The sequence below is a fragment of the Ambystoma mexicanum genome, chromosome 2q, assembly GCF_040938575.1.
Source record: "Ambystoma mexicanum isolate Mex_15411 chromosome 2q, UKY_AmexF1_1, whole genome shotgun sequence".
In the NCBI taxonomy this organism is placed as follows: Eukaryota; Metazoa; Chordata; class Amphibia; order Caudata; family Ambystomatidae; genus Ambystoma; species Ambystoma mexicanum.
This window is the reverse complement of record NC_090924.1, coordinates 108,437,171-108,462,345: the sequence shown is the minus strand read 5'-3', so window position 1 is coordinate 108,462,345 and position 25,175 is coordinate 108,437,171. Positions and strand designations below refer to the sequence as shown.

Below are 25,175 nucleotides of genomic sequence, written 5' to 3'. Positions count from 1 at the left end.
TATGACTTTTTGGAGGGATACTTAAACAAAGTCAGGGGGTAAGAAGTCTTCAGGGAGCCAGGATAGCTAATGTCACAAATTGAGCAAAGTCTAGGGGAGCGGAGGCACTTGAAGGTAGGTAAAAAGTCTTGCACAATGTTAAAGAGATTGTTGTTGTAAGAAGAAATCAGTTGGGCCACAAGCTGCAGGCTTGAAGGGCAAAGCTGCACGCAACTCTGCAAAAGGCAGCAAATGCAAGTCTTAACTGAGAGCAAGCAAGTTACACACAAGAGGTAAGTACCCCTAGTTACAGTACATCGAGTCTGAAGAAAAAGGTTCCAGGTGGCTTCTGTTCCTGTTGTGGTTCCTGCAGATCCTGTTGTTCCTGGGCCTACGTCATGGGGACAAGAGGGAGGACGTCTGTGGACTCCTGCACTAGGATTAGAATGTCAGCGGCAGCAATGGACACACTTTGTAATAGCGGCACTACGCGGTTTCACCTACTCGCAAATAGCATCACTGCAGTTCGTGGACACCTTGTGGACTTTCCTTGCTTCTGGGGTCCTGCACTCTTGAAGTGACTCAAGCTTGGTCAGCCCTGCTTCGAGCGAGTCCAGGGGGAATCTTCCTGGAGCTTGTGTCCGGCTTAAAAACGATGCACTTGATTCTGGTGTTCCTGTCCCCTGGCACTCGGTTTCTGCAGCAGCAATGGAAGTACAGCCAGAAGAGAGAGGGGTTTCAGTCGAGTTAGTCTTGGGGTCGATTGGTCCCACCAACCCCAGGGGAGAATTAGTCCTTTACGGGCTTCTCTAGTCAATATATCGAAATAGGAGCTTCAGCACTGCAGCAGGGCTTCACCGGGCAAACCAAGCGTCCAGGAGGTGCCGCATGCTTCTCTTCGCTTTTCTTCTGTTCCTTCGTCCACTGGTCGACCCGCCTTCCTCGCAAAAGACCTCGCCTTTTATGCAAGTCATTCCCATTCATTTGCAGCCTAGCTGTCACTCAAAGCAGGGTGGCTGTCCTCCAAGGACAGTCAGCCACCCAATCCCCTTCGGGTGCATTCTGGTAACCAAGAAGACCAAGCACAGGGAGTTTCGGGCACCTCCCTTGCTTTCTGCCCTGCCAGACAAGCTGGAGCCAGAGGTGGGATTCACCAGTGAACCCTGCCAAAGACAAAGGGACCAAACCTGGTTTGGCGCACAGAGTAAATCTCAAGAAGGACCTTTCCAACAAGAAATGGCGAGAAAAGACTGGGGCCATTTTGACAAAATGGGCACCCATGGGTGCTCTACTGCAGCTGCAAACGCAGCCCGCGGTAAACACACACAATGTTAAATGTTAAAGGAATTTGTACCGCGCACCTTCACCAACGGAGTTGGTCCCCAGGCGCTCTGGCGGATCTGCTAATGAGAAGGTGGGATGGGTTAGTAGGTGAAGCGGGAGTAGGATAGTGAGAGGAGTGGTGTTCTGTTGGCAGCTTCAACTCGGTGTACACCGGGTGCTGAGCTTCGGTGCGAGTGTTGGATCGATGTCAGTCCTCGTGTGCTGTTGGCGTTGTTTATGTGTTGTTGCAGTGTTGTGAAGTGCGTGCGGGTTGTGCGAGAGATGGTTGTGTGAGATTTTTGAGTGAGATCAGTCTGCAGAAATGCTGAGTTTTTTGTTAGTCAGTTGTATGAAGTTTAACAGAAGTTCGGAAAACTTTCCGAGTGTGGCACTCGCCAATCCTCCCAATCTCATCAGGGTGGGCAAAGGGGTTACGCCAGACAGGGTTGGGTTTGTGTCGGGCACTCCCTGGGCTGTTCTATCGCACTCTAAGATTTCTGATTGCTCCCTGCCATTCTATTCTAACCAGCTCTGTTGGTGTTCTATTGCTGATGGATTATGTGGGTTGGGGGGTCTATTCTCCTCCTTGGGTGCTAGGGCTGGTGTAGCGGACTCCTCTCAAACTTTCTATCTAATGCGTCTGCCGGTTTGGATATGGTACGTCCGGGGGGAGTGGATGAGTCATTTAGGTCTTTTGTCTGGGTCAGAGTATGTGAACAGTCTCTGGAGACCTCCTTTTGTGGCCATTTCCCATGATATCGTGTGGTCGGTTCTTTGGGTTCAGTGCTTGTCCATTTTGAGAGTAGCCGAGGTTGGTGTTATTTTCGTTTTAATCGGTGGGCATTCTAGTGCGTTACTGTTGTGGTTACGCTGTGAAGAGCCATGATTTGAGGAGTTTGCTGAATGCTAGGTGGTTGTGTTCCGTATATATTCTTAGGTAGGTCATTCCAGGTTTTCGGTGCCTAGTGAGAGAAACAGGATCCTCCGAGTTTTCTTCTGTTATACGGTTTTGGTTCCAGGCAGATGTCGGTGCTTGATCTCAGTGTTCTTGTCGGTTGATGTAGGCGTAGTTTATCGCTTGGGAATTCTGCCCCTTGTTTGTGTATTGCTCTGTGCGTGATGCACATGGACTTGAACTTTATTTGCTGTTTTAATGGTAGCCAGTGTAGTATTTTTAGAGCGGGTGTGATGTGTTCTCTTCTGGGTAGCTTGAGGAGGAGTCTGGCTGCTGCATTTTGTATGCGTTGTAGTTTTTTAGTAGTCGTTCGGGCATGCCCAGGTATAGGCAAAAATGGTAGGAAAAAGTAAACCACTGCCACCAGTCAATTATTGTAGAAAGGGTAACATAAAAATGAAAAGCCCCTTCAGCACCCTATTGTAACAGTGTGGGCTGGGTCTAAAAAGAGGAACATTTAAGTAAAGTCAATTTCACTTTACTACTCTTGGAAACAGTTGTATCCAAGAGAAGGTATTTAAACCTTAGCAGAAATCCAAAGGATTTCTCCGACACTGCACTGAGGGTGCTGTGTGTCACCATGTAAAAATAGGTTATCTATGGAGTTTGTCAGGCCCCAAAACCAAAAAAAGTGTTCAATTCCAATACAAATAGGTCTCGCTCTCTCCAGGATAAAAATTAAAAGTCCTAAAGTCCAGCAAAAGAGGTGGGTGTCTCCAAGGTAGAAGGGAATTAGCACATCCAACACCTAACCTCTCCGGTAAAGGTAGCAGGTCGACAAAAAGGTACAATTGGTCTACATGGTCTCCAGAAAATCCACTATACTGATGTGATGTAAAATGTATACATTCACATATAGAAAGCCAGTAGGTCAAATAAGGAACTAACTATTGTTCTCCAGCATGGATTCACTTGCCCATGAATATTCCCAGTCGTCGGCCGGGAATCCACAGTAAAAGAAAAAAAAAACTGTTTCACTATCAAACTATTTCTCTTCTAAACCAACTAAACCAATCCCTGTACTCTGGGTCATACTGCCCCTGAGCCAATGACTGCCTTCTCGCTAAGCCCCTCCTCTGGCAGACCTCTTCAAATTTGGTAGCATGCAAAGTGGTAGTATGACCAAGAAGAGCAGCAGAGGGGCAGGAGGGAGGGTTCGCATTAGAATCCATGCCAGACCCATACTGCCGAACAATACTTACAGGCAAGTAACTTCTTGCTTCTCCAGCATGGGGTCTGGCATGGATTCACATGTTCATGAATAAAGAATACATAGCAGTACCAATTACACAACCACGGGAGGTGGCAAGGCTCAACAGAAGCAATTACTCTTACCTCCAGAACAGGCTCACCTTTAAGCAAACAGGTTGCCTAGCACTGCTTGGCCGACCCTGGACTACTCCCTGGAATCCCTGTCGACACAGTAGAATCTTGTGAAGGTGTGTGTAGACCTCCACGTAGCAGTCCTGCAGATGTTCAGCAGGGACACACCAGACAGGAACGCAGTCGTCGCAGCAATCGCTCTGGTGGAATGGTCTCTCGGACGGCGGGGCTGCGGTCAGTTCGCCAACCGATGAGTGCATGATGCAGCCGGAGAGCCACCTTGAGATGGAAGCCTTGGTTACCCGTGGTTCACAGGACCAAAGTTCACAAACAGTTGAGACGTCTTCCGAAAACTTTGTGCGTGCCCTGCAGAACTTCTGAACATGTGCAACATCGTGAGTGCAAAGTCCTTTAAGCCGGCAACAAAGGTTTCGGACACACAGGCAACGACTAAACCTTTGGCATGAAAGAGGGGTGCGTCCGCAGCACCACTCTCGAGTCGTGAAAAATCAGATACGGCTGTTCGCAGGATAGGGCCTGGATCTCACCCACCCTCCTGGCAGATGTGATGGCTACAAGGAAAGAGGTTTTCCATGATGGGAATTGGAGAGGGGCCTGGTGCATAGGACCTGCCCCACAACCACACACCCCCCCGCCGCCGCCCCCGGCCCTACCCCCACCCCCACCCCCTTCGATGAAACAGACGATATTTGCCCTTGAGGGGCGTTAAGGTTCACAGACAAACTGATCTCTGCTTGTCGGCCGAAGGAGCAAAAGCATATAAGCTCAATTTGACAAAAATAGAACTTTATCGGAAAAAGCACGAAAACATACAATAGCTCTGAGCAAAACAGGAGGACTCCCAACACTTTAACGCGCAGCAAAAATCTGAAGATGGCTGCCAGAGGAGGGACTTAGGGAGAGGGCAGTCATTGGCTCCGGGCGGTATGACCTAGAGTACAGTGATTGGATTAAGAGATAAATACAGCTTGTAAGTGAAAGTGAAACTTTCTTTTAATAAGGATTCCCGGCCTGCCGACTGGGAATATTTATGTGCATTTGAATCGATGCCAGACCCCATGCTGGAGAATAAAAGCTATATAAATGCACACATGATGATCAAAGCCAGAGATGATTAGAAACATTTCCAAATAGCAAAAAGATCCCAAGAACAATTTACACATTTTAACAGTTATTGGGTTACCAGAATTAGCAACACCGTTAAAATACATTCACCATTACAGAACTACAGAGCAGTCCCAAAACCCTTGCCTGTTAAGCAGATGTCTCCCATTCATGCACAGCCTAGGCTGTCACTCAAACAGCAGCGTGGCTCCAGCCAGGACTGGTTGCATTCATGCACTCGGCCAGGACACGGACAACACCGAACCGACAGGGAAGCTCCCGCGGCACCTGGACGGGTGACACTGGATAGAACAGAACACAGGCGACGCGCACGGAGACTGAGTCAACTACCCCAGCCAACCCCACCAACACCTTCGGCCCGCCATCTACCATCAGGTACCACAGTGTTGTGGAATTGTCGAGATATTGGCAATCACCACACTACCCGAGATGTTGACATTGGCAGGTGCACTGGCCACAGGAGTATGAAGGGAGAACAGGGGGGCTTTGAGGGGAAAGTGATAGAGGTGGGGGGCCAGAGGGGAATGCCAGCCGGACCCAGATCAGGACAGAAGCGCATCAGGGGAGACTACGCAAGCCGAGCGCCTCAATTCAGGACAGAGATGCAAACTAACAGCCCCACTAACAAATTTCCCTTTCTGCATACACCTCTCAAACTCCAAACAACCAAAACCTACAGCACAACAAACCGCACAAACTTAACTACATTACACCAACAAAACAAACAGACTCCCACAACAGTACACAACGACTACCGGCTGCAAATACCCCAGACCCAGCTAACGGACCCACCGGGCTGAGGCCGCCAACAGCACATCACTGCTCTCTTGCACTTTTCCTGCTTCGTCCCACTAACTCAACCCCCCCCTCCCCTTTCAGAGCTGCCAGGGTACCACTCCGGTGGTGATAAAGGACATGTGTACCACGCACTAACATTAACTCCTAAAGTCAAAGGATAGGGGAGTTTCGGGAACCTTGCTAACTTTCTGCCCTCCCAGACAGTAAAGCCATAGGCGGGTTTCAGAATTGAAGCACGCCAAAGGCAAAACTAACAAAGGGCTCAAACCTGGCTTGGCGCACAGAGTAAAAGCCAAGAAAGACCACAAACAGAAAATGGTGAAAAATGAAGACTGGCCATTTTGACCAAATCCTCACCCATGGGTGCTATACTGCAGCTGAGGGTTCAGCCTGCGGTAGATAAGCACAATGGTAGGACATTTTTTAAACCACTGCCACCAGCCATTTAAAGTAGTGAGGGGAACACATTCTTTTTTTACATGAGAATGTAGGATAAGGGGCTACTAGGTAACCCCCCCCCCTCAGCACTCCACATAAGATGGTGTGCTGGACACAGAGAAAAAAGGTAAGTAAAAGTCAATTTCACTTTACTATTCCTGAGAACGGTAGTTCACACAAGAAAAAAAAGTTATTTAAACCGTATGAGAAATCTAAAGGATTTCTCTGCAACACTGCACTGAAGGCGCTTTGTGTCACCATACATAAAGTAGATGCCCATGTGGTTTGTCAGACTCCAAAAATAAAAGAAACAATCCAAATCAGGTCAAAAACACATCAGAAAGTTAGAAAAAGGGCTCACTCACTCCAGAGTTAAAATTAAAAATTCCTGAAGTCCAGCAAGAGTTGGGGTCTCCAAGGTTGAAGGGAATTGGCACAGAAATTAAAATTCTCCCCAACACTGGTAACAATCCGAAATAAAGTATTGATGAACACCACACTAACAGGTAAGTAAGTCCTTCCTGAAATAAAATGCAATTAACAGGGATGTAGAATTATTTCAGTAGAGGCAGGCAGGTTCACAAAGGCATGGGATCAGTATTACAAATACAGCAGTCTGGCAGAAGAGAGTAAACTTAGTGAGGAAGTGCCTCCAAAGAGCAGTTCCAGTCAGAGACCCTCTAGAGTTAAAGATGAAGAAACAAAGTAAACGTCTGCCAACCGTACCAGAGGGACAGGAGAGAAATACCCTGGGGACAGGGTAACAGTTCTGCAGGATGCGAATGGAGGTTTTCAGACACAAACCCCGTGTATGTGATCAGAGTGCTCCAGCGACAGTACACCAATGCAGACTGGACCCCCAAACCTTTGAGGCCCATCATTCAAGAAGCAGATTCCTCTGTCAAGGTTCGAAGCGGTACCGAGTGCTGCGATCAGCGGTTCCCGTGATGCATGGTTTCCCCCCCAATCGTCCTCTGGCACAGGATGAGGCTTCTGAGGGGTCCGATTGCCATAACTCAACGAAAAGCAGAGTTAAAAGAAAGCACACCAAAGAGGAGTCAGCCACACAAGATGAACCAGGATTGCGAGTTTGGCGGTGTGGCACAGGAATTTGAGGTAGCACAGCATTGAGAGCGTCCCAACTGAGGGGAGACTGATCCAGAGCACTTGTCTGGGGGCCTGCGATGAAGATTCACGGGCAGGTTTGGCATGTCTTAGTCCTGGCTGTAAAGGGGAACCCGCATCTGGGTCCGGTAATGCAGACACGGTCAGGAGCTTCCAGACTAGGCCTTTGTGCAGGAGAAGTGATACATTTATCTGCACCGATCAGGGGAAACAAGCACTGCTGTGGGTTCCTTTAGAGAGGCAAAGTTTCACCATCAAATTATTCAGAATGTCAAAGACTGCTGGGTGCAGAGCTACGGTCCTTCCTCGAGCAGCAGGAATTCCAGGGGCAGTTTCAAAGATTCGGGTGTGGACAAGGGTACTTGCTTTTATCCTTCTTGTAAACCAGAGTGTTAAAACTGCATCCAATCACTCACTAAGCACAATTTAAACAGGTGTGGTAAGTCAATGGCAGACCATACATCCAAGCAAACCCAGGCATTTTGGAAAGGTCTCTGGTACAAAGGAATGAACCATTACTGTCCCAGTCAGGCATCTTCATATGCCATTAATTTCACGCTAACTATGGGCCACAGTTCTGGGAGACAGACGCCTCCCTCCTGCCCCCACGGCCAAAGACTGCCACCTCCACAGGGACACCCACACACAAGGACAGTTAAAGGATAGTCATGTGGCCAATCTCAGAGAAGCAACTACAAACTCTGAAATAGAGGACATCAAAAGGTCCTCCTAGTCGAACAGTTTTGCACAGGTGAATAAGCCACCAGGAGTCCAACCACATGACTAAGAAGGAGAGTACTCTCTCTGCAAGACTATGGGGTACCCTTGTCTTTGGGCTCTTTCAGTATCAAACACACAGCCAGTCAAACTTGAGATGAAGCCTGGCCAAGAGAGGGAGGAGGGGGTGGTTTGGAGGGGGGGTTGGGGGGAATGAAACCCAGAAAAGCAAACGGGACTAGCACATATGGTAAAACGTTGCTTTACTGCCTATTAAAGCTTTAGAACTGTGCAACCAAGATAAAACAAGCAGTTCAAAAGCAGATGCAACACTCAGATTAGTCAGTGGATTTTTCCTGTAGGCTGTACCTCCATCCATGTGTTTCACTGCTTTCTCCGCATCGTCTGGAAACTCAAACTCAACATAGGCATGGCCCTTGGAAAGATATGGGTGCAGCCGATCCACAGGCATGTCAATTAGCTTAATCTTCCCATAGGTGGCAAAGATTTCCAGAATGTGATCCTACAATTGGAAATGGGCAAGGATTATTTTTCTAAACCATTACATTTCAAGCACATCAAAATAAAGTTAAAGAGTGACATCTAAAATCCAGTCTTGAGTGCGTTTTTGCTTAAAAAAAATTATGAAATTTGTTAAACAGAAAGCAGTAAATTGTTAATTACGTTGTATACATCAGATGGTGGCACAAGGTCAGTTTCAACTACTGCCTCCCAGAATCTACTGCCCTTAGGAACAATCCACCAGATGGGTAAATGCACCCCTGCATTCCATGTAACATAAGCCTGACTTTTTCAAGTAATGCTTTGTGCGATCTGGCATCTTGCTCAGTGTATTGAGGACTGGGGAAGGAGTTTGCTCCAATACACATATTCCCCATGTCTCAAGCCCAAATTATTTGCCTAGATCCCAGTTAGGGTACATTTTCATGCATAATCTCCTCCACATCAGAGTCCCCAGTTAGAACAGTTTTTCTTATGCCCACCCAAAGTACTTTAGAAGACAATCATTGAGCAATACAGAAAAGTCAACCATTAGTACAGGCCTGTACTATCCAGTACAATGTTAGCTATGGCAGCGCAGCCAGGTTTATCTTAGGAGGCAGAGAGGGCTTTAGGAAGGTACAAAGAACTTGCAGCATACATATTGAACTGTATTGTAGTCAATTATATAGCACCATTATCCCATTTGTATGGCCTCAATGCGCTTTGTGGTTGAAACGCCCTTGGGGACCAAAGTCCGTGTATGAGACGATTCTAGGAGTTTACTTTAAGATGCGCCCGTGTGTATTCTGCCGGGTTGGACTTTGGAGAGTTGGATGAGCCCTAATATGCAACCTAGAGGTCAGGTACATGGGCAGGTGCTGTTGGCGGTTTAATAGTGCTGGTGCAGGATATTCAATGTGTACACAGCTAGACCGAATTTTGATGTAGGTTGTCGAGGCACGTCAGGGGTTTGTGTGGATGGCTATGCGAGCTGCTAGACCGGATTTGACATAGCCGTAGCTGCAATCTAGAGTGCATGGATGGGGAGCCGTACATGCAGCAGTGTTAGGACAGTTTTTCTCAAGTCCAACTAAGGGCTTAGTAAAACCATACAACTGAGAAAGTACAAAACTCCACTCTTAATATAAGGCTGTACCACCTGAGTATTTGGTACCACAGACAGTGCAGCCAAGGTGATCTTAGGAAGGTGAGAGGGCTGTAGGAAGGTACAAAGAACCTGTAGCAAACAAATGGTTCAACAGAAACACAAGTATTATAAAAAGAATAATGGTTTATTTTAGATACAAAGTACATCTTGGTGGGTAAGTACTTTGAGTCAAGCCCCATTATAAAAACACAAAACAATGCTTAAGGGACACAGGCCAAAGCATAGATCTTGTTCAGAATAACAGTATTTCTAGGCAAGGCCAACCTAATCATATACATTTAGAATAGAGCACACCTATTTCATTACTTGCAGTAATTAAAGGGTAGTAGGATCCTGCAAGGTGTACGGCAGGTTGCCTTTAAAAACTCAAAATTACAAAAGTAATCCAAAAAGGAGTCACGAAGTAATGCAGTTTATTCAGGGGATAAGCGCAGCTAGGAAAGCAAAATTCACACAACCCGGAACAGAACTGCATGAAAAACGCTGTCAAAGAAAGGCCCCCTAAATCAAAAGTTTTACAATCTAAGCTAATTATGAAAAACAGATTTGGTTTATCCTTTGAACAAAGATCATTGGAGCAAACATGTCATTCCCCTATATCGGGACATTTAGCCTGTAAGGATTGGGCTCCAAAAGTCTTACCACACCACCTTAGACCCCGACATCACAGTCCAACCCACAATTCCCACACCAATAAGCCAAGGGACTGAAACATTTGGGCTGACCAGGAGACCTTTAACATCTGCTGCCGATCATCTGCCTCCCATGAGAACACTTCCAATCATTGTTAGGCAAGATTTCCTTAAGGAGTACATTTCCCTCCATTTGTGGACCCCCACAAACGTTTTACTTTTGTTTGGCTATCCTATCCTGACTTTTGCCAGGCGAGCCCAGCCTTCAGCTGTGCTCCCCTGGGCTTTTGCTCACTTGTTGAGGGGAAACAGACATGTCCTTCTGGCTGTCAGTACTGGGAAACTATGTTTCCCTTAGTCTTCGACTACGTTGCCATTTCTTGGTACTTAACAGTGCACAGTGTACCTTCCAGTACCAATGCGCTGGGTCTTTGTTTTATGGCCCTAGACACCCTCAAATGATTGTGATTGTACAAGTGTGCCTGGGACAAACTGGTGGCAGCAGTTAGTGTTTTACAGGATCACATCCAGTTTACCACGTTTAATTCAAGACTGGCCAGGTCCGAAAATGTCCGAGCCAAAGTGTTTTGTTCTGTCCCATGGCCATTTTGTCCCTTGCCTTCCCCTAGGTCGAGTGAGCCTGGGTTTTCCTTATCTGGGCATGCAGCATCGGACCAAAAATGATCTTCTGCAGGCTTCTGCATGTCACATGTGTGCGCCCAGGAAGAGGGTTGCGACTGTCTGGTCCCAATCCACAATACTAGTGCCAGGATGTCTTGAGTGAATGACTAGGACTGTCGTGGACCGTGATCACGACTGGGATGCCTGCATCAGGGCAGATCTTCGATTGGAAGACCTCCATTTTGGCACGAAGCTAATCTTGGATAAGCAAAGGGGCTCTGCATCCATTCCAGGACGATCACCTGAGCTCCTGTTGAACTACGGAAGGAGCCAAGTACCCTGCAACAAAGAAACAGACTTGTGAAACCAATGGAGACACATCGGAAGGTTTGGCACCCTTCAACCTCTGATGTCCCGTTCGACCCCTGTTTTCGTCATCGATCAAGAAGGCCTGCAATGCGCTTCGCCCCTTTAAAGTAGTGGGAACTACTCTCGGTGCCCCCTGCTTACCCACTGAACAAGCCCCTTCGGAAGTGTTCCTGGGTTATCCAGTGAATTGTCTAGCTCTACCTCGGGCTATCCCACAGAAATTGCTGCAGTCTCGAGTTGAAACCGCAGACTTGGGACATCGCTTGCTTGTGGTCCTGTGCCCTTTTGACAAATTTCATAGGCCTAGCTCCTCTGGGTCGCGAATTAGGAGTGCATAACGTGGCACACAACTGCTATTCCCACATCACTACCTGTTGGTGACGGTTGCTGTAGGTGCCTTGTTGACCTGCTCTCCTGTGCCCAGCGGTCTGCTACACCAGAATTTTCTTTGCATCTCCTTCAGAAGCTGAGAAAAGGCAACTGTCCAACAGCCGCTGAGAGCCGCGACACTGCAGGACTTGAACCCACTAGCAACTTTCACTAAACTGACCAAGTTTGGTCCGGACTGTGCCCAGGGTCGTGGAGTACTTGCTTCACTTACTGGTGGCCCCCTAGCACAACCAATCTCTTTTATGCACAAATATGAAAAAGTATTAGATATTGTCTGGGTTAGCCTGCACTCCCTAGCTATTCCCACCTTTTGGAAACTGCTCTGCTGCCAAGGGCAGACCCTACTCGAATAGTGGAAACCAATTTGAATCGCCTCAAGCCCCTTCCTGACTTACGCAATTGTACATTTTTTACACACCACTGTACTGTTGAGCAAAATTTAGGGCTGGACTGCGAAAGTAAAGGAACAAATTGTCTAATGCTTCTAGTGTGTTAACCCACCCATCTCTTGATATACTCTTGCCAAAGAGTAATTTGTGGTTCGTTACTGTGTGCTCATTGTGGGCTTCCGATCACTCTCCTGAGACTTCGTCTTTACCACCTGCCAAGTTACCTAGTTTAGTTTATTCGTATAGCGCAGCCAAACCCTGAGGTAACTGGGTATATTAACTTGTAGAACATAGGTTACAGACGATTACACATACATTGAGATGCAAGTGACCGTAATAAATATCAAATGGGACCAAGTTACAGGATGGACCGAGTCAGTGGGTAGCGCAATTGTTACAAAGACCAGATTACAGAGTGGTCCGAGTTTATAGATAGCAGAGATGCTACAACATGAGGGGGTTAGTGAAAGTAGATCTCAACTGTGTGTGTCTAGGTGTCGCAGTGGTACTTGAGCAGGATAGGTGTTAGAGTCGAGAGCAGAGCCTTCACCATTTGGTCTGGCGTGTCCAGAAGGTTCCCCGGTTCCACTAAACTAGGATGGCCTCCTAAACCTCTGCCCACCAGGTCAGAGTTTAGAAATCCATCCAATCATGACACTGGCAGAGCCTTGAACTAAAGTCAAGTAAGTTTTAATAATGCATTTTAAGAACACTTCAAACTGGTTCCCAAGCTGAGGTGTGCCAAGGGGCAATTTGACACTGCCATGGTACACTATGAAAATTCCAGCAGACCAGTTTCCTAATATGATGAATTATAAAATGATGCTATGTTCGCTGCCTTTCCCCTGCACCCATAAGCTTGGTTCTGTGACCTCTAAAGTATAAATTGTTCATTCATTCATTCCCTCTCGTACAATCCTGGGAACCTTTAACCCTGTGGTTGCAAAACAAATGAAAACGTGGGCGTTCATTTCTACTAAAGCGGAACGCTTTGAGGCCAGTTTACAGCACCTATATCTAATGTTAAACCCTGCATACTTACCTGTAACCAATCTTTATCGTTTACTTGCCATCTACTTAAAATTCGATTGTGTGCTATTCCTGCAACTGATACGTGCGCGCCTCTTTTTCGTGCTGAGTTTTAACTTCCACTCCTCCCCCCGCCCCTTTTACTGATTTATCAGTAACTAACCACCAAATCCCCATTCTTCTGTCATTAGGGATGCACCCCTTTTAGTCTAGTCAGGTTACCTCCATCTTCCTCCCAGTCCTCCAACGAACCGCCTATCAGTATACACTTCTATCATTTGTTACAAGAGACCCAATATTCATACTTTTCTTTAACCTCAGGTTGAGTAATAGCCCAATCATCAAAATCATAAACTATATTATGTTAAGCAGAATTGCATGCAGTACCCTCTGGGACCACCACACACAATTAGGACTACAGGTGTAAGCAAGACCAACCTTTGGTATAAGTCTGTACCACACAGTTTGTTGGTAGCAAACTGAGCAGCCAGGCTTATCTCAAGAGTGAATGTGAGCAGTACAAGTAGTTACACAAAACAGTGGTTCAAATAGACACTTAGTCAATGTTTCTTGGTAAAACATTTATTTACACAATCATTTATAAAATGATTCACTAGACGACAACAACAACATGATAGCCCAATACACTTCAATACAAAAGTTGACAGTTTGAGCTCCCCTGAAAAAGGAGCCAAATGGCAGTTCAGTTACTTAGCAGTGAGCAAAAAGGATAAAGTAAGTGAAATAGATTATATATACTTTCTAGCCAGTGCAAATGGTTTCAGTTCACCCGAATAGTTCAAGTCAATAGGCCAGGCCAAAGTCAATGGGCTAGTGTTCGATAGAAAAGAGCAGTTCTGGTATCAAATGGTAAAGTCTATGCAAAAGTTGTCAGAAGTAGTTTAGGCGAAAAAGAATCATTTGTGTGGTCACAAGCTGATTAGGCCTTCAAGTTGGGAAAGTTTCACGAACTTTCTCCGCGAGAGTGGCGTTCTCTCAACCGGGTTGGCGCAGTAACTTTGTATGAAGAAAACAAATGTTGCTGAAGTTGTGGGTCCTGGCAGTTCCTGCAGATCTCGCTGTTCCTGAGCCTCAGTCGTGGGGAAAAGAGGGAGGACGTCGGGTGACTCCTGCACGGCACGGGATCAATGAAAGCAAACAAAATGAAGTCACTTCAGTTCCATTAGCTGTAGATTCAAGAACACAAACTGGTGTCCCTCTCACTGGTTAAACCTAACCAGCCTTGAGAATGGTATCTAGGTGTCTTACGAGTTGATTGATCCCACCAACTCAAAGGAAGAAGCCATCATTGAAGGAGCTTCTCCGTCGAATGGAGTTGGGAATTCGGACCTGCAGCAGGACTTCACCGGCAAACCAACGGTCCAGTGGTTGCAGCAGCCGTCCTCTTCCAGCTCTTCTTCGATTCTTTCATTCCAGTGGTCGACTGCCTTCCAGTCCACGAGATTCGCCTTTTAAACAGTTCTCTCCCATTCATTGCAGCCTAGCTGTCACTCACCAGCAGGGTGGCTGTCTTTGCCAGACAGTCAGCCAATTACCACACAGCGTGCATTTGGATCTCCTAGGAGACTAAGCACAGGGAGTTTCAGGCACCTCCCTCACTTCCTGCCCACCCCAGACACTCGGGCACCATAGGCAGTCTTCACTCCTGAAGCCATCCAAAGTCAAATGAACAAAGGGACCAAACCTGGTTTGGCGGGCAGAGAAACTCTAGAAGGACCTTTCCAAAATGAAATGGTGAAAAGACGACCGGGAGCTGTTTCAACAAAGAGGGCTCAGACGCTATCTTGAAAACCATGGCTCCCGCGATTGAACGTTACCGGAGCTACGAATAGTTTGCGGTCGGGAAAAAATCCTGGTAGTTCGTTGTAAAACCACTGCCACCAGCCATTCTGAGAGGAAAGTGTAGCATTTGACTGCTACATGAGTATGTAGACACAGGGCATACTAAGTAACCCCTCCAGCACTAAATTGTAAGATAGGGTATGCTGGGTCTAGGAAGTCTAGGAATTTCAAAGACTAGTAAAATCAATTACACTTTACTTACTTTGGGAAGGTAGTTAAAACTTGGGAAAGCCTGAAAGGCTCTTCCCTGTGTCACAGCACTGAGGGTGCTGTGTGCCACAAATTGAAAAAGAGTATGCCTATGGAGTTGGTTAGACTCCATAACCAAAGAAAAAACAGAGGTAAAAACACATCAAAATACATGAGTGGGAAAAAGGGTCACAATCTGCAGGTAAAAAATCAAGTCCTCAAAATCCAGCAAAGTTGCTTGGGGTGAAAGGTGAAAGGTGAAAGGTGAAAGGAATTTGCAGATTTTTGAGAATTCTCGCTAAAAGGCGGCCCCTCAACTTTGCATGCTGCTGCAGCAGGTGAATTATGTGTGCATGTTATGTTAATGTTAAAGGACATTTGTACCATGCACTGTCACCACCGGAGTGGTCCCCTGGCGGCTCTGAAAGAGGGAGGGGGTGGGGGTTGAGTTAGTGGGAATAGGTTGGAAAAGTGCAAGAGAGCAGTGATTTGCTGTTGGCAGCCCCAGCCCGGTGGGTCCGTTGGCTGGGCTTGGGGTGTTTTACGATCGGTAGTCGTCGTGTGCTTTTGTGCAAGTCTATGTGCGGTTTGTTTTGTTGTTGCGGTGTAGTGAAGTTTGTGTGGATTGCTGCATTTTAGGCTTGTGGTTGTGTTTGGTTAGAGTTTGAACTGTGTAAGCAGATAGGTGAAATTGTTAGCGGATTGGTTAGTTGCCCCTTCTGTCCTTGCAGTTATGTCTAGATGTGATGCTTGCTATCATTTATTATTCCAACCGAGTGTGTGGTGCTTGTTAATTCAAAATTCTGTCTATATGTGAGGAGGCTAGTGATCATGATTCCATTCGGGTGTTTCCCTTGTCATCATTACGGTTTCATCTAAGTGTGGCATGTGCTAACATTCACAAACCTGTATAGATGTGATGCAAGCCAAAATTGAGAATTCAATCTAAGTGTGGTACATGCTAACATTCACATTTCTATCTAGATGCGGTGCAGGCTAAATTGAGAATTCCAGCTAAGTGTGGTACATGCTAACATTCACATTTCTATCTAGATGCGGCGCAGGCTAAATTGAGAATTCCAGCTAAGTGTGGTACATGCTAACATTCACATTTCTATCTAGATGCGGCCCAGATTGAGAATTCCAGCTTAGTGTGGTACTTGCTAAAATTGTTACACCCGTTTAAAGGTGATGCAGGCTAATCATGCCATTTCTCTACCAATATGGCGCTAATTAACATTGGCTAGTGTGTTAGTGCGTAACGCATTACAACATTTACAGCCAGGCCAATAATGGAGTTAGGCTGGAGATGACAAATCTCTCTAGGTATGCATGGTGTGATTCTATGGCAGTATGCGTTCAGGAGAGGTAAGGTAGAGTGACGAGGGTTTTCTGGAGTTGAGTAACTGCTCTGCTCCCCATCCGTGCCACACTTCCAGTTTAGTTGGTGTCAGTTTGCTTCTTTTGCTCCCCCTGCGGACACCTGCAGAAACTTCGTGTAGCTGTCCTTCGCCTCGGGGTCCTTAGCCGTAGGGGCTGCCGGGCAGGGGCTGCCCTGGGAAGGTGGCTTAAGAGCCTTGATGGACCAATAAGGGTGAGGGGGTGGGCAAGGAGGCGGGAGGGAAGGGGAGCCGCAGGAGAGGGGTGCTTCGGGGCATGGCGTGGGCTTGCCGGGGCCACTGCTGGCCAAAACGGAGGCAACCCATGCCCCGACTCACCTGGAGTGCCGCGCTCACCTGCAACGCTGAGATGGAATCAGGCGTGCAGGGAGCGCTGGCAACTCCATATTAGACACAGGCCTCAGCCTGGCCAATCACTGGACGGGGGCGGGCAGGGAGGAGGGAGGGAAGGGGAGCCGCAGGAGAGGGACGCTTAGGGGCATGGCGTGGGCTTGCCGGGGCCACTGCTGGCAAAAATAGAGGCAGCCCATGCCCAGACTCACCTGGAGTGCCGTGCTCACCTGCAACGCCGAGATGGAATCGCATGCATGCAAATCAATCATCAAAGCAAGGTAACATATGTTACCTTGCTTTGTTTTTTTCAATTTTCTTTTGCCCCCAAACCGGCCCTCACTCCCCAGAGATGATTTCGGCCTGGCCACGTGCCAAGGGGTCAATCCGACCCTGGCTTACTATAGATTTCTACAAGAGCTACTTCTCCTTACCCTCACCTCGCCGCCCTTTGGGGTGAGGCATGCCCCAAGAAAGAGTTGCCCCCCTACACAGAGTGAGGCAGTAATAACGGTGCTACTTAAGCCCAGGAAATTGGCCACAAAGTGTGGATCATATTTCCCCTTTAAACAGTGCATTTGCCAGGTACTTGCCCCATATATGGCGCACATGATACATCACGACCAGTCTGGCTTCGTGCCTGGCCGCTCCACGGCTCAATTTGCAACGTTTATTTAACGTCCCATCTCAGATCGATCCTGCGGCGAGCGCTGTTGCGGCCATACTAGACGTACAGAAAGCATTTGATTCGGTGTCCTGGTGCTTCCTATGGGCAGTGTTGGTGGTGTAATTTTGGGCCCAGTTGTGTCCTGGATACAGTTGCTTCATGCCAAACCCGTTGCCAGTGTATGCACCAATGGTCTGCTTGCACCCCCGTTTGATATTGATAGAGGCACCAGACAGGGCTGCCCTGTGTTGCCACTTATTTTTGCACCGGTCATGGAACCCTTTGCTGATCTGATGCGCCATAAACACTCGCACAGGGGCATGCGACTCACTGGGGCACCCGAGATGGCCCCCCCCTCTACGCAGATGACACGTTACTCTATATAAAAAGGAACCCAGAACGTAATCTTGTACTCATTATGCAAGATGTTGCCCACTTTGGTGCTCTCAGGCCTTCGAGTCAACTGGGCTAAATTCAATCTTTTCCCCCGTAACCAAAGCCACAGTGGCCCCGCCAGACTGCATGGGATTCCTGTGGGCACCAGAGGAGGCAAAGTACCTGGGTGTTATAGTCACAAGGTGCCAGAACTCACTATATGAACATAACTATGGGGATTATCTGCAGACACTTAGTCTTAAGCTACTTACTTGGGCAAAGATACCCATTACTCTCCTTGTTAAAGTAGCTCTACTCAAAATGGTGGTGCTGCCCCAGCTACTCTACCGTTTCCTAAATGTGTCTCTGTGGCCTGGCACAATACTATCCTCCAGACTCAGTTTCAAGATCAATAACTTCTTGTAGCATTCTGGGGCGGCTAGGCTGAAGTGGTCCACTCTGGTTAGAACGCATGGACAAGGGGGTTTAGCAGCCCCTGACTGAGCTATATTGGCTTGCAGCACAGGCACACTATGCAGCATACTGGACAGCTTTAGGCCCACCTCTTTCACACATGAAGATTGAGCAACTGGATTGAGGGAGTTGCACTTGCTCATCTTCCCCCCCCCCCACCCCTTGAGGGATGAGCAACGTGTATCCGGCCCAGTTTACTTTACTGCCCTGGGATAAAATAAGGAGACGGACTGATGGGCCCAACACCCATTCAATCAAGACTTACCGCTCTGGAATCTTGTTACAGAATTTCCTTGAATTAGCAAGTCTGCAGCAGCCACATGCGCAGCAAGGGGCTCTACACACTGGGTGACCTATACGAAGCAGGGTATACTTATTAGTTGGTCGGATCTCTGTGTGCGACTGGGTGGGCTCCCATCAGGATGGCTGCAGTATGCTGGTCCGAGGCGTGCGGTTAAGCAGCAGTGGCCTGAATTCCCCACAGAGCCCCCAAACGAACACCTAGTGGCAACAGTGTTCAGTGCGGCTGGTTCTTCCAGCATGGTATCTAGGCTGTACTGTAAACTTCAAGAACTATGTAATAAACCCCAACTAAACTCTGCAAGACCTGGAGCAAGGATCTCGGTGCTGAGTTAACTGAGGAGAGGTGGGATGCTATCTGGGGGTTGCGCCCACGCAGCGTTCTTGAATGCTAAGTATCGACTGATACACTTTAATAAAGGTATTGCACAGGTATCCCTATACCCCTGCCAGATTGCACATTATGTCTCAAGATCATTTGCCTCTCTGCCCTAGATGGCGCGCCGAAAATTCTAGATACCTCCACATGGTCTGGGCGTGTCCCAGGCTTTCTGAATATTGGACTGATCTGTGTACTGCCTTATCAGTGATGCTTGAGCAAAATATAGTCATCCCCCACTGAACTGCTTCTTTCACGAGTTTGTGTCAATCCAAGGGCCCAGCCATAGGCTGGCTAGTCTATGTAAGTTATGTAGCAATGCAAAGTATACTATTGTTATGGCTCGGCCTGCTATACCTACCATTAAGCAGTGGCTTTCCTCTGTCACTGTCACCTGGGCAGCAGACATGGAGGAGTGCTGAATATCCATGCAACCATCCAATTGCAGACCCTGAGACATATGGCCTCCATTTTGGACCCATTTACAGACTCTAGCAAACCAGGAGGAGAAGAGGTCAATGGATCAGCACCAACGCTTCTTTTGAGTACCTCATGGCCACTTGACCAGTCTATGCCCCACGAACTGAAGTTGTACCCCAATGACATACCGATTGCAATGCACACATGTAACCTGCAAATGTATGACCCCCCCCTACCAATGTATGATGTGTTGTCCCGACTGTCCCTGTTGCCTTGTCAAGCAATTATAAAGTTAAAAAACAACGAGGGCCAGTTACGATCAAAGTCAATGGGGCAAAAGAGTCTGCAGGGAGCCAAGACAACCAAAGTCAATTTGGAGCAAAGTCTATGGAGCTGAGGCACTTCTTAGATAGCGAGGTCTTGCAGCGTTCGAGAGTTTGTTGTAGAAAAATCAGTGTTGGGCCAAAAGCCATTACACTTGTGAAAAGTTAGAACTAGAATAACTCTAGAAAAGCAGCTACTGCAAATCTCAACTGAGACAAGCAAGCTACAGACAGAGGCAAGTACCCCTTAGTTAGAACAGTATCTTAGGTTAGAAGAGGATCCAGTTGGCTTCTATCCTGTATGCAGACTTGAAGATCCTTTGTTCCTGGGCCTCAGTCGTGGGGACAAGAGGGAGTACTGAGGACTCCTGCACAGCAGTTCGGCGGCAGCTACGGCCTCTTTTCAGTTCAGCAGCACTTCGCGGTTTCAGCTACTGGCAAATGGAACCACTGTGGATCTTGGGACACTTGATGGGCTTCCTTCGCTCCTCGAGTCCAGCACTCTGGTGAGGTGACTAGAGCTTGGGTCGTCCTGCTTCGGGAGGGTCCTTGGGATCTTCGGTCCAGCTTAAAGATGATGCACTAGACTACGGATTTCTCGCCTCCTGGCACTTGGTTCCAGCAGCAGCAAAGTACAGCCAGTTGGGGAAGTTCTTTCAGCAAAGGTCGTCTTGGGGTTGTAGTTGGTCCCACCAATCCAAGGGAAGAAGTCCTTTCCGGAGGTTTATTAGGAAAATCAGTTTCAGCACAGGGCTTCACCAGGCAGTTCAACAGTCCAGGAGGATGCAGAGAGCTTCTCTTCACTATTCCTTTGTCAGATGTTTCGTCCAGTGGTCTACTGTCTTCGGTTCAAGAAGCCTCACTTTTAAGCAGGTTTCTCCCATTCATGCACAGCCTAGCTGTCACTCACACAGCAGGGTGGCTGGTCATCAAGGCCAGCCAGCCAATCAGGACTGGGTGAATTCGGGTGACCAAGGACAAGGAGTTTCGGATACCTCCCTCGCTTCCTGCCCTGCCAGACACACTGGAGCCAGAGGCAGGTTTCAGCACTGAAGCCCGCCAAAGGCAAACCTGGTTTGGCATGCAGAGTAAAACCTAAGAAAGAACTCCCAAACAAAAAATGGTGAGAAAAGACGACCAGGGCCATTTTGACACAATGGTCGCCCATGGGTGCTACACTGCAGCTGAGGATTCAGCCTGCGGTAAAAAAGCACAATGGTTGGAAAATTAAACCACTGCAGTTTAAAGTAGTGAGGGGAACAAAATGTTATGAGTAAGTAGGAACAAGGGGCTACTAAGTAACCCCCAGCACTCCACATAAGATGGTGTGTGCTGGACTTACAAAGAGAAAGGGTAAGTAAAGTCATTTTCACTTTACTATTCTTGAGCACTGTAGTTCACCCAAGAAAAGGTATTTAAACTTTAAGAGAAACAAAGGATCTCTGTGACACTGCACACAAGGTGCTGTGTGTCACTATAAAAAAAAGAAAAGGTAGGACACTATGGAGTTTGCCAGACTCCAAAAACAGAGGAAATATAAACTCCAAATCGGATCAAAACGAGTGAGAAAAAGGACTCACTCCAGGGTTAGAATTAAAAAGTCCTAAAGTCCAGCAAAAAAGCTGGGGATCTCTAAGGTGGGAGGAATTAAGCACCAAAAGGAAAGTTCTCCCCAACAGGGGTCTCTAAGGTTGAAGGGAATTCGCACATAAGAACAAGTTACTTACCCATGGTAACTTTCTTTCGACTGGATGTTCCTCCCACATATTCCTTATCTTTGATATTTCCTAATATCAAACTTGCTGCCTCAGAATATTTGTTTTCAGTAGAGGGCGCTGTGCGTCGATGCCTGAATCTTGGCTAGTGAAGGAATCCAGACTGTCGGAAAGGTATGCGAGGACGACCATGCGGCAGCTGCACAAATATCCTTTATTGTAACTCCCGAAAGCGCCCTTAGATATCCGTGGGGAGGGAGGTCTTTATTGGTCAGTCTAACATTCTGAAATTGTTAAAATAATCCATCTAGAGATGGTTTGTTTGGTGATGGCTAGACCCAATTTATGACCTGTATAGCCCGCAAACAGCTGATAATTCTGTCAGTTTTGCCAATCTGGTAATGTGAAAACTCAGTGCACGCCTAGGGTAGAGTCTGTAAAGTCTTTCTTCCTCTTTCCCCAGATGTGGCGGAGGATAAAACAAAGGCAAAGTTATTTTCTGAGTGATGTGAAATTCAGAAACAACCTTGGGGAGAAAGTTAGGCTTCACCTTTAAAACCACTCCGTCTTTATGAAAAACAGTACGAGGAGGCTTGCCGGGTAAAACCTGTAGCTCACTCACCCTTCAAGCAGATGTTATTGTCACTAAGAAAACTTAAGGACAAGAATGAAGAGGCTCAAAAAGGAGCACCCATTAGAAAGCTTAAGTTGAGATCCCGCAGTGGGACTTGAAAGTGAGTTGGAGGATAAACATTAGTTAATCCCTTTAAGAATTGAATTGCCAGAGTAATCTTAAAATAAGACTTCCTCTGCAGCGCGCGTGAAGATGGAAAGCACTGCTAGTTAACCTTTGATGGCAAATCTAGGGCACCAGATTGGTACTATGTGCAAAAGAAAGACAACACCATCAGTGTATTGCATGAGAAAGGGTCAACATTCCTGTCTCTACACCAGCTGCAGAACTTATTCCAATGGCAGGGATATAAAGATATGGTTTCTGGCCTTCTGGGCAAAAGAAAAACCTCCATTACGCCATCCGGAAGGTCCCAATCCTTGTGTCTCAGAAACCATGCGTGAAGGCTGAGAGTCCCCGATAGCCAGATGGAGACCCCAACCCTCCTTTCTAGAGAGAAGCTCCTCTCTTTGTGGAAGAATGTATGAACCCTCTTGTAACCACTTGCTTCAAATTATGCACCCAGGGCAAGAAGAGTTAGGCAGTATACAGGGTATTCACAATAGGTCAAAAGAACACAGTAGAACAAGCAAACACTGACCAGAGCTTGGTGTAAAAGATCATTATTTATTTAAAAACACATCTAGTTAAACACACTGGCACGAATATCAAGCAGTTCAAAAACATGGTCACTAAAAGATATACACTCCCTTCAACGATTAGACAAGTCTTAAGTAAAGCAACACTTATTTTTCAGACAGCGGTGAGCGCTTAACGAAGATGGCACTCCAATCGGTTTAAAAGGGAGAGAAAGGCAGAGCAAAGATAGAAACAGATCCCAACACTTTCGGAAAAACACAGTAGGAGAAGAAGGCAGGTTAAAACCATAAAGTCAAAGTTAACAAGGCCGGACCCACTTTAAGAAGCTCCGGTCGAAATGTGTCCAAGGTCACGGTTCAAAGTGCCCAAAAAGTCTCGCAATAAATTCAGAAAGAGTTGGACCAAAAAGAAAGGGACCAGTTAGATGGTCAAGGCGGCCAGGCCAGTCCAGGTGGTTAAGGGATTATTGTAACCTTGTAGCAATCTTTAGAAAGGGAGGCCTGGCGGACACGTTACCTTAAAATGGTGAGAACGCTCCAGCGGGGGCAGTTGTTCCTGGCAGCGGGTGCAAGTCGGTGCTTCGTCCGGAGGAAGAGGATCTCGTCGGGGAGGAAAGCAGGAGTCCGTTGCACTGCCAGGGAAGAAACCAGCCGTGGAGTTCTCAATTAAAAGGAGCGGTCCTTTTATTGCGGTCCAGTGGTAAGTGGCTATCCGGTTGCCGGGGTGCTTGGCACGGGCAATTCGACCACAAGACGTCCTGGGATGCGAAAAAGGAAGGTAAACTGGTTGTGCCCACCAGTCCGGGGAAGAAGACTCTCCAGCCGGGAGATGTCTGTCATTGGGAAGTGGTGAGTCGGTTCAGCAGGGCTCCACCGGTGGTGTCGTCATAGCAGGCCCGCTCAGCTTCTCCCTCGTCGGATTTTCAGGTCCTGTGGCAACTTCTGAAGTTCCAGTCCCAAAAGCCCTGCTTTTATGCAGCACACCCCCATTCACTCAGCCTAGCTGTCAAACATGCTAAGTGGTGAGCCATCCGGGCCAATCACACGAGTGTGACTTGAGTTACCAAGGTAACTCAGTCAAGGGTGCCTAAACCCCCTTGTGGTACCCAGACACCACCACTTTTGGAGGCTTCTGTGGAGAAGCCCGCCAAAAAGTGGAACAAAGGGCTCGAACTTTGGCTTGGAGTTAGAGAGGCGAACACAAACGCCATTTTAAAAAAGAGTTCTGGCAGAAAATACCAACCAGTGAATTAATATTAAATAAACCGGCGGTATGTTAGAGGCTATGTTAAAAAGTATTGGCCGAGCTGCCTACTTGCAGATCCAAGACTATCTGGAAACTAACAAACTCCTGGGACTCAGACAATCGGGCTTCCGTCCATGTCACGGAACTGACACCGCCCTTATTGATCTTAAAACACAGATTGAAGAGCTAAAAAATAAGGGTAAACTGGCCCTTCTATTCCTACTAGATCTATCTGCTGCGTTTGTTCTAGTAAATCACCAAATCCTCTGTCGGCACCTCAAACTAGCTGCTCATTTCTCCAACAAAGCCACGGCTTGGATCAGCTCATTCTTGGATAACAGATTGAGGGTTTTCTCCGCCTCTGCTGCTGAACCTTCACCAGTTACCTGTGGGGTACCACAAGGATCGTGCGTTTCCCCTATACTTTATAACGTGCTTACGAAGCCATTGTTCGATATCCTGGATTATCTGGGCGTCACCTACACCAATTATGTGGATGACACCCAGATACTAATCCCATCATAGGTGACCATATAATGTTAAGTTATTTATATAGCGCCTTAATCCAAAGCGCTGACACTTGCCGTAAATTCCATCTACCAAGTTATCCAAGCCTGGATGGCGCAACACGAACTCTGTCTGAATGACAAAAAGACAGAGCTCCTCATCCTAGGCTCTCACCAGAGACTCAAACTAGACATATATATCTATATATATCTATATATGAGAATGCATTACTTACCGCATTTCTGATGATTGTATCTGCTTAGATTCACATGCTGTGCATAGGTCCGACATCCAGTGGTCACTGCGGAGTATTGTATTTTGTTTTTCGTAGTCAAAAAGGGGACGTCGACAAGGCGTGTCTGAAACACTATCCCTATAGTGACGTGCGTTGTACCCACAATCCCTCACGCGTCGAGGTCCCTCTGTTTGTATTTTTCTGCCCTGAGGGAGCCTTCTAGACGTGGGTGAGTACAGAAAAGAGAGATATATAAAGGAAGTCTATGTTCCTTCCATCCGAGCGGGGAGGAAGGGCGGGCGCATGTGAATCTAAGCAGATACAATCATCAGAAATGCTTTTACGGTAAGTAATGCATTCTCTTCTGATGTTTGTTAATCTGCTTAGAATCACATGCTGTGCATAGACTAGCGAGCAGTACCCGGAGTTGGCGGTGGGTTATGAGAAGGAACAGTAGAGAAAAGGTGTCTTAATACTGCCTGTCCCACCTGGGAGTCAGATCTAGAGTGTGTATCTAGACAGTAGTGTTTTGTAAAGGTGTGCACAGAACTCCAGGTAGCCGCTTTGCAGATGG

General features: G+C 47.2%; 1 protein-coding gene across 3 annotated transcripts in view; it reads right to left on the bottom strand.

The window, feature by feature from the left end:
- Positions 1-25,175, bottom strand: part of RNPS1 (RNA binding protein with serine rich domain 1) — a 337,071-nt gene that overhangs the window by 42,740 nt on the left and 269,156 nt on the right. For all 3 annotated transcript variants that reach the window (XM_069646964.1, XM_069646965.1, XM_069646963.1), the window contains one exon: positions 8,174-8,327. In XM_069646964.1, coding sequence (XP_069503065.1) covers positions 8,174-8,327 — 154 coding nt within the window. The remainder of the gene's footprint in view (positions 1-8,173; positions 8,328-25,175) is intronic.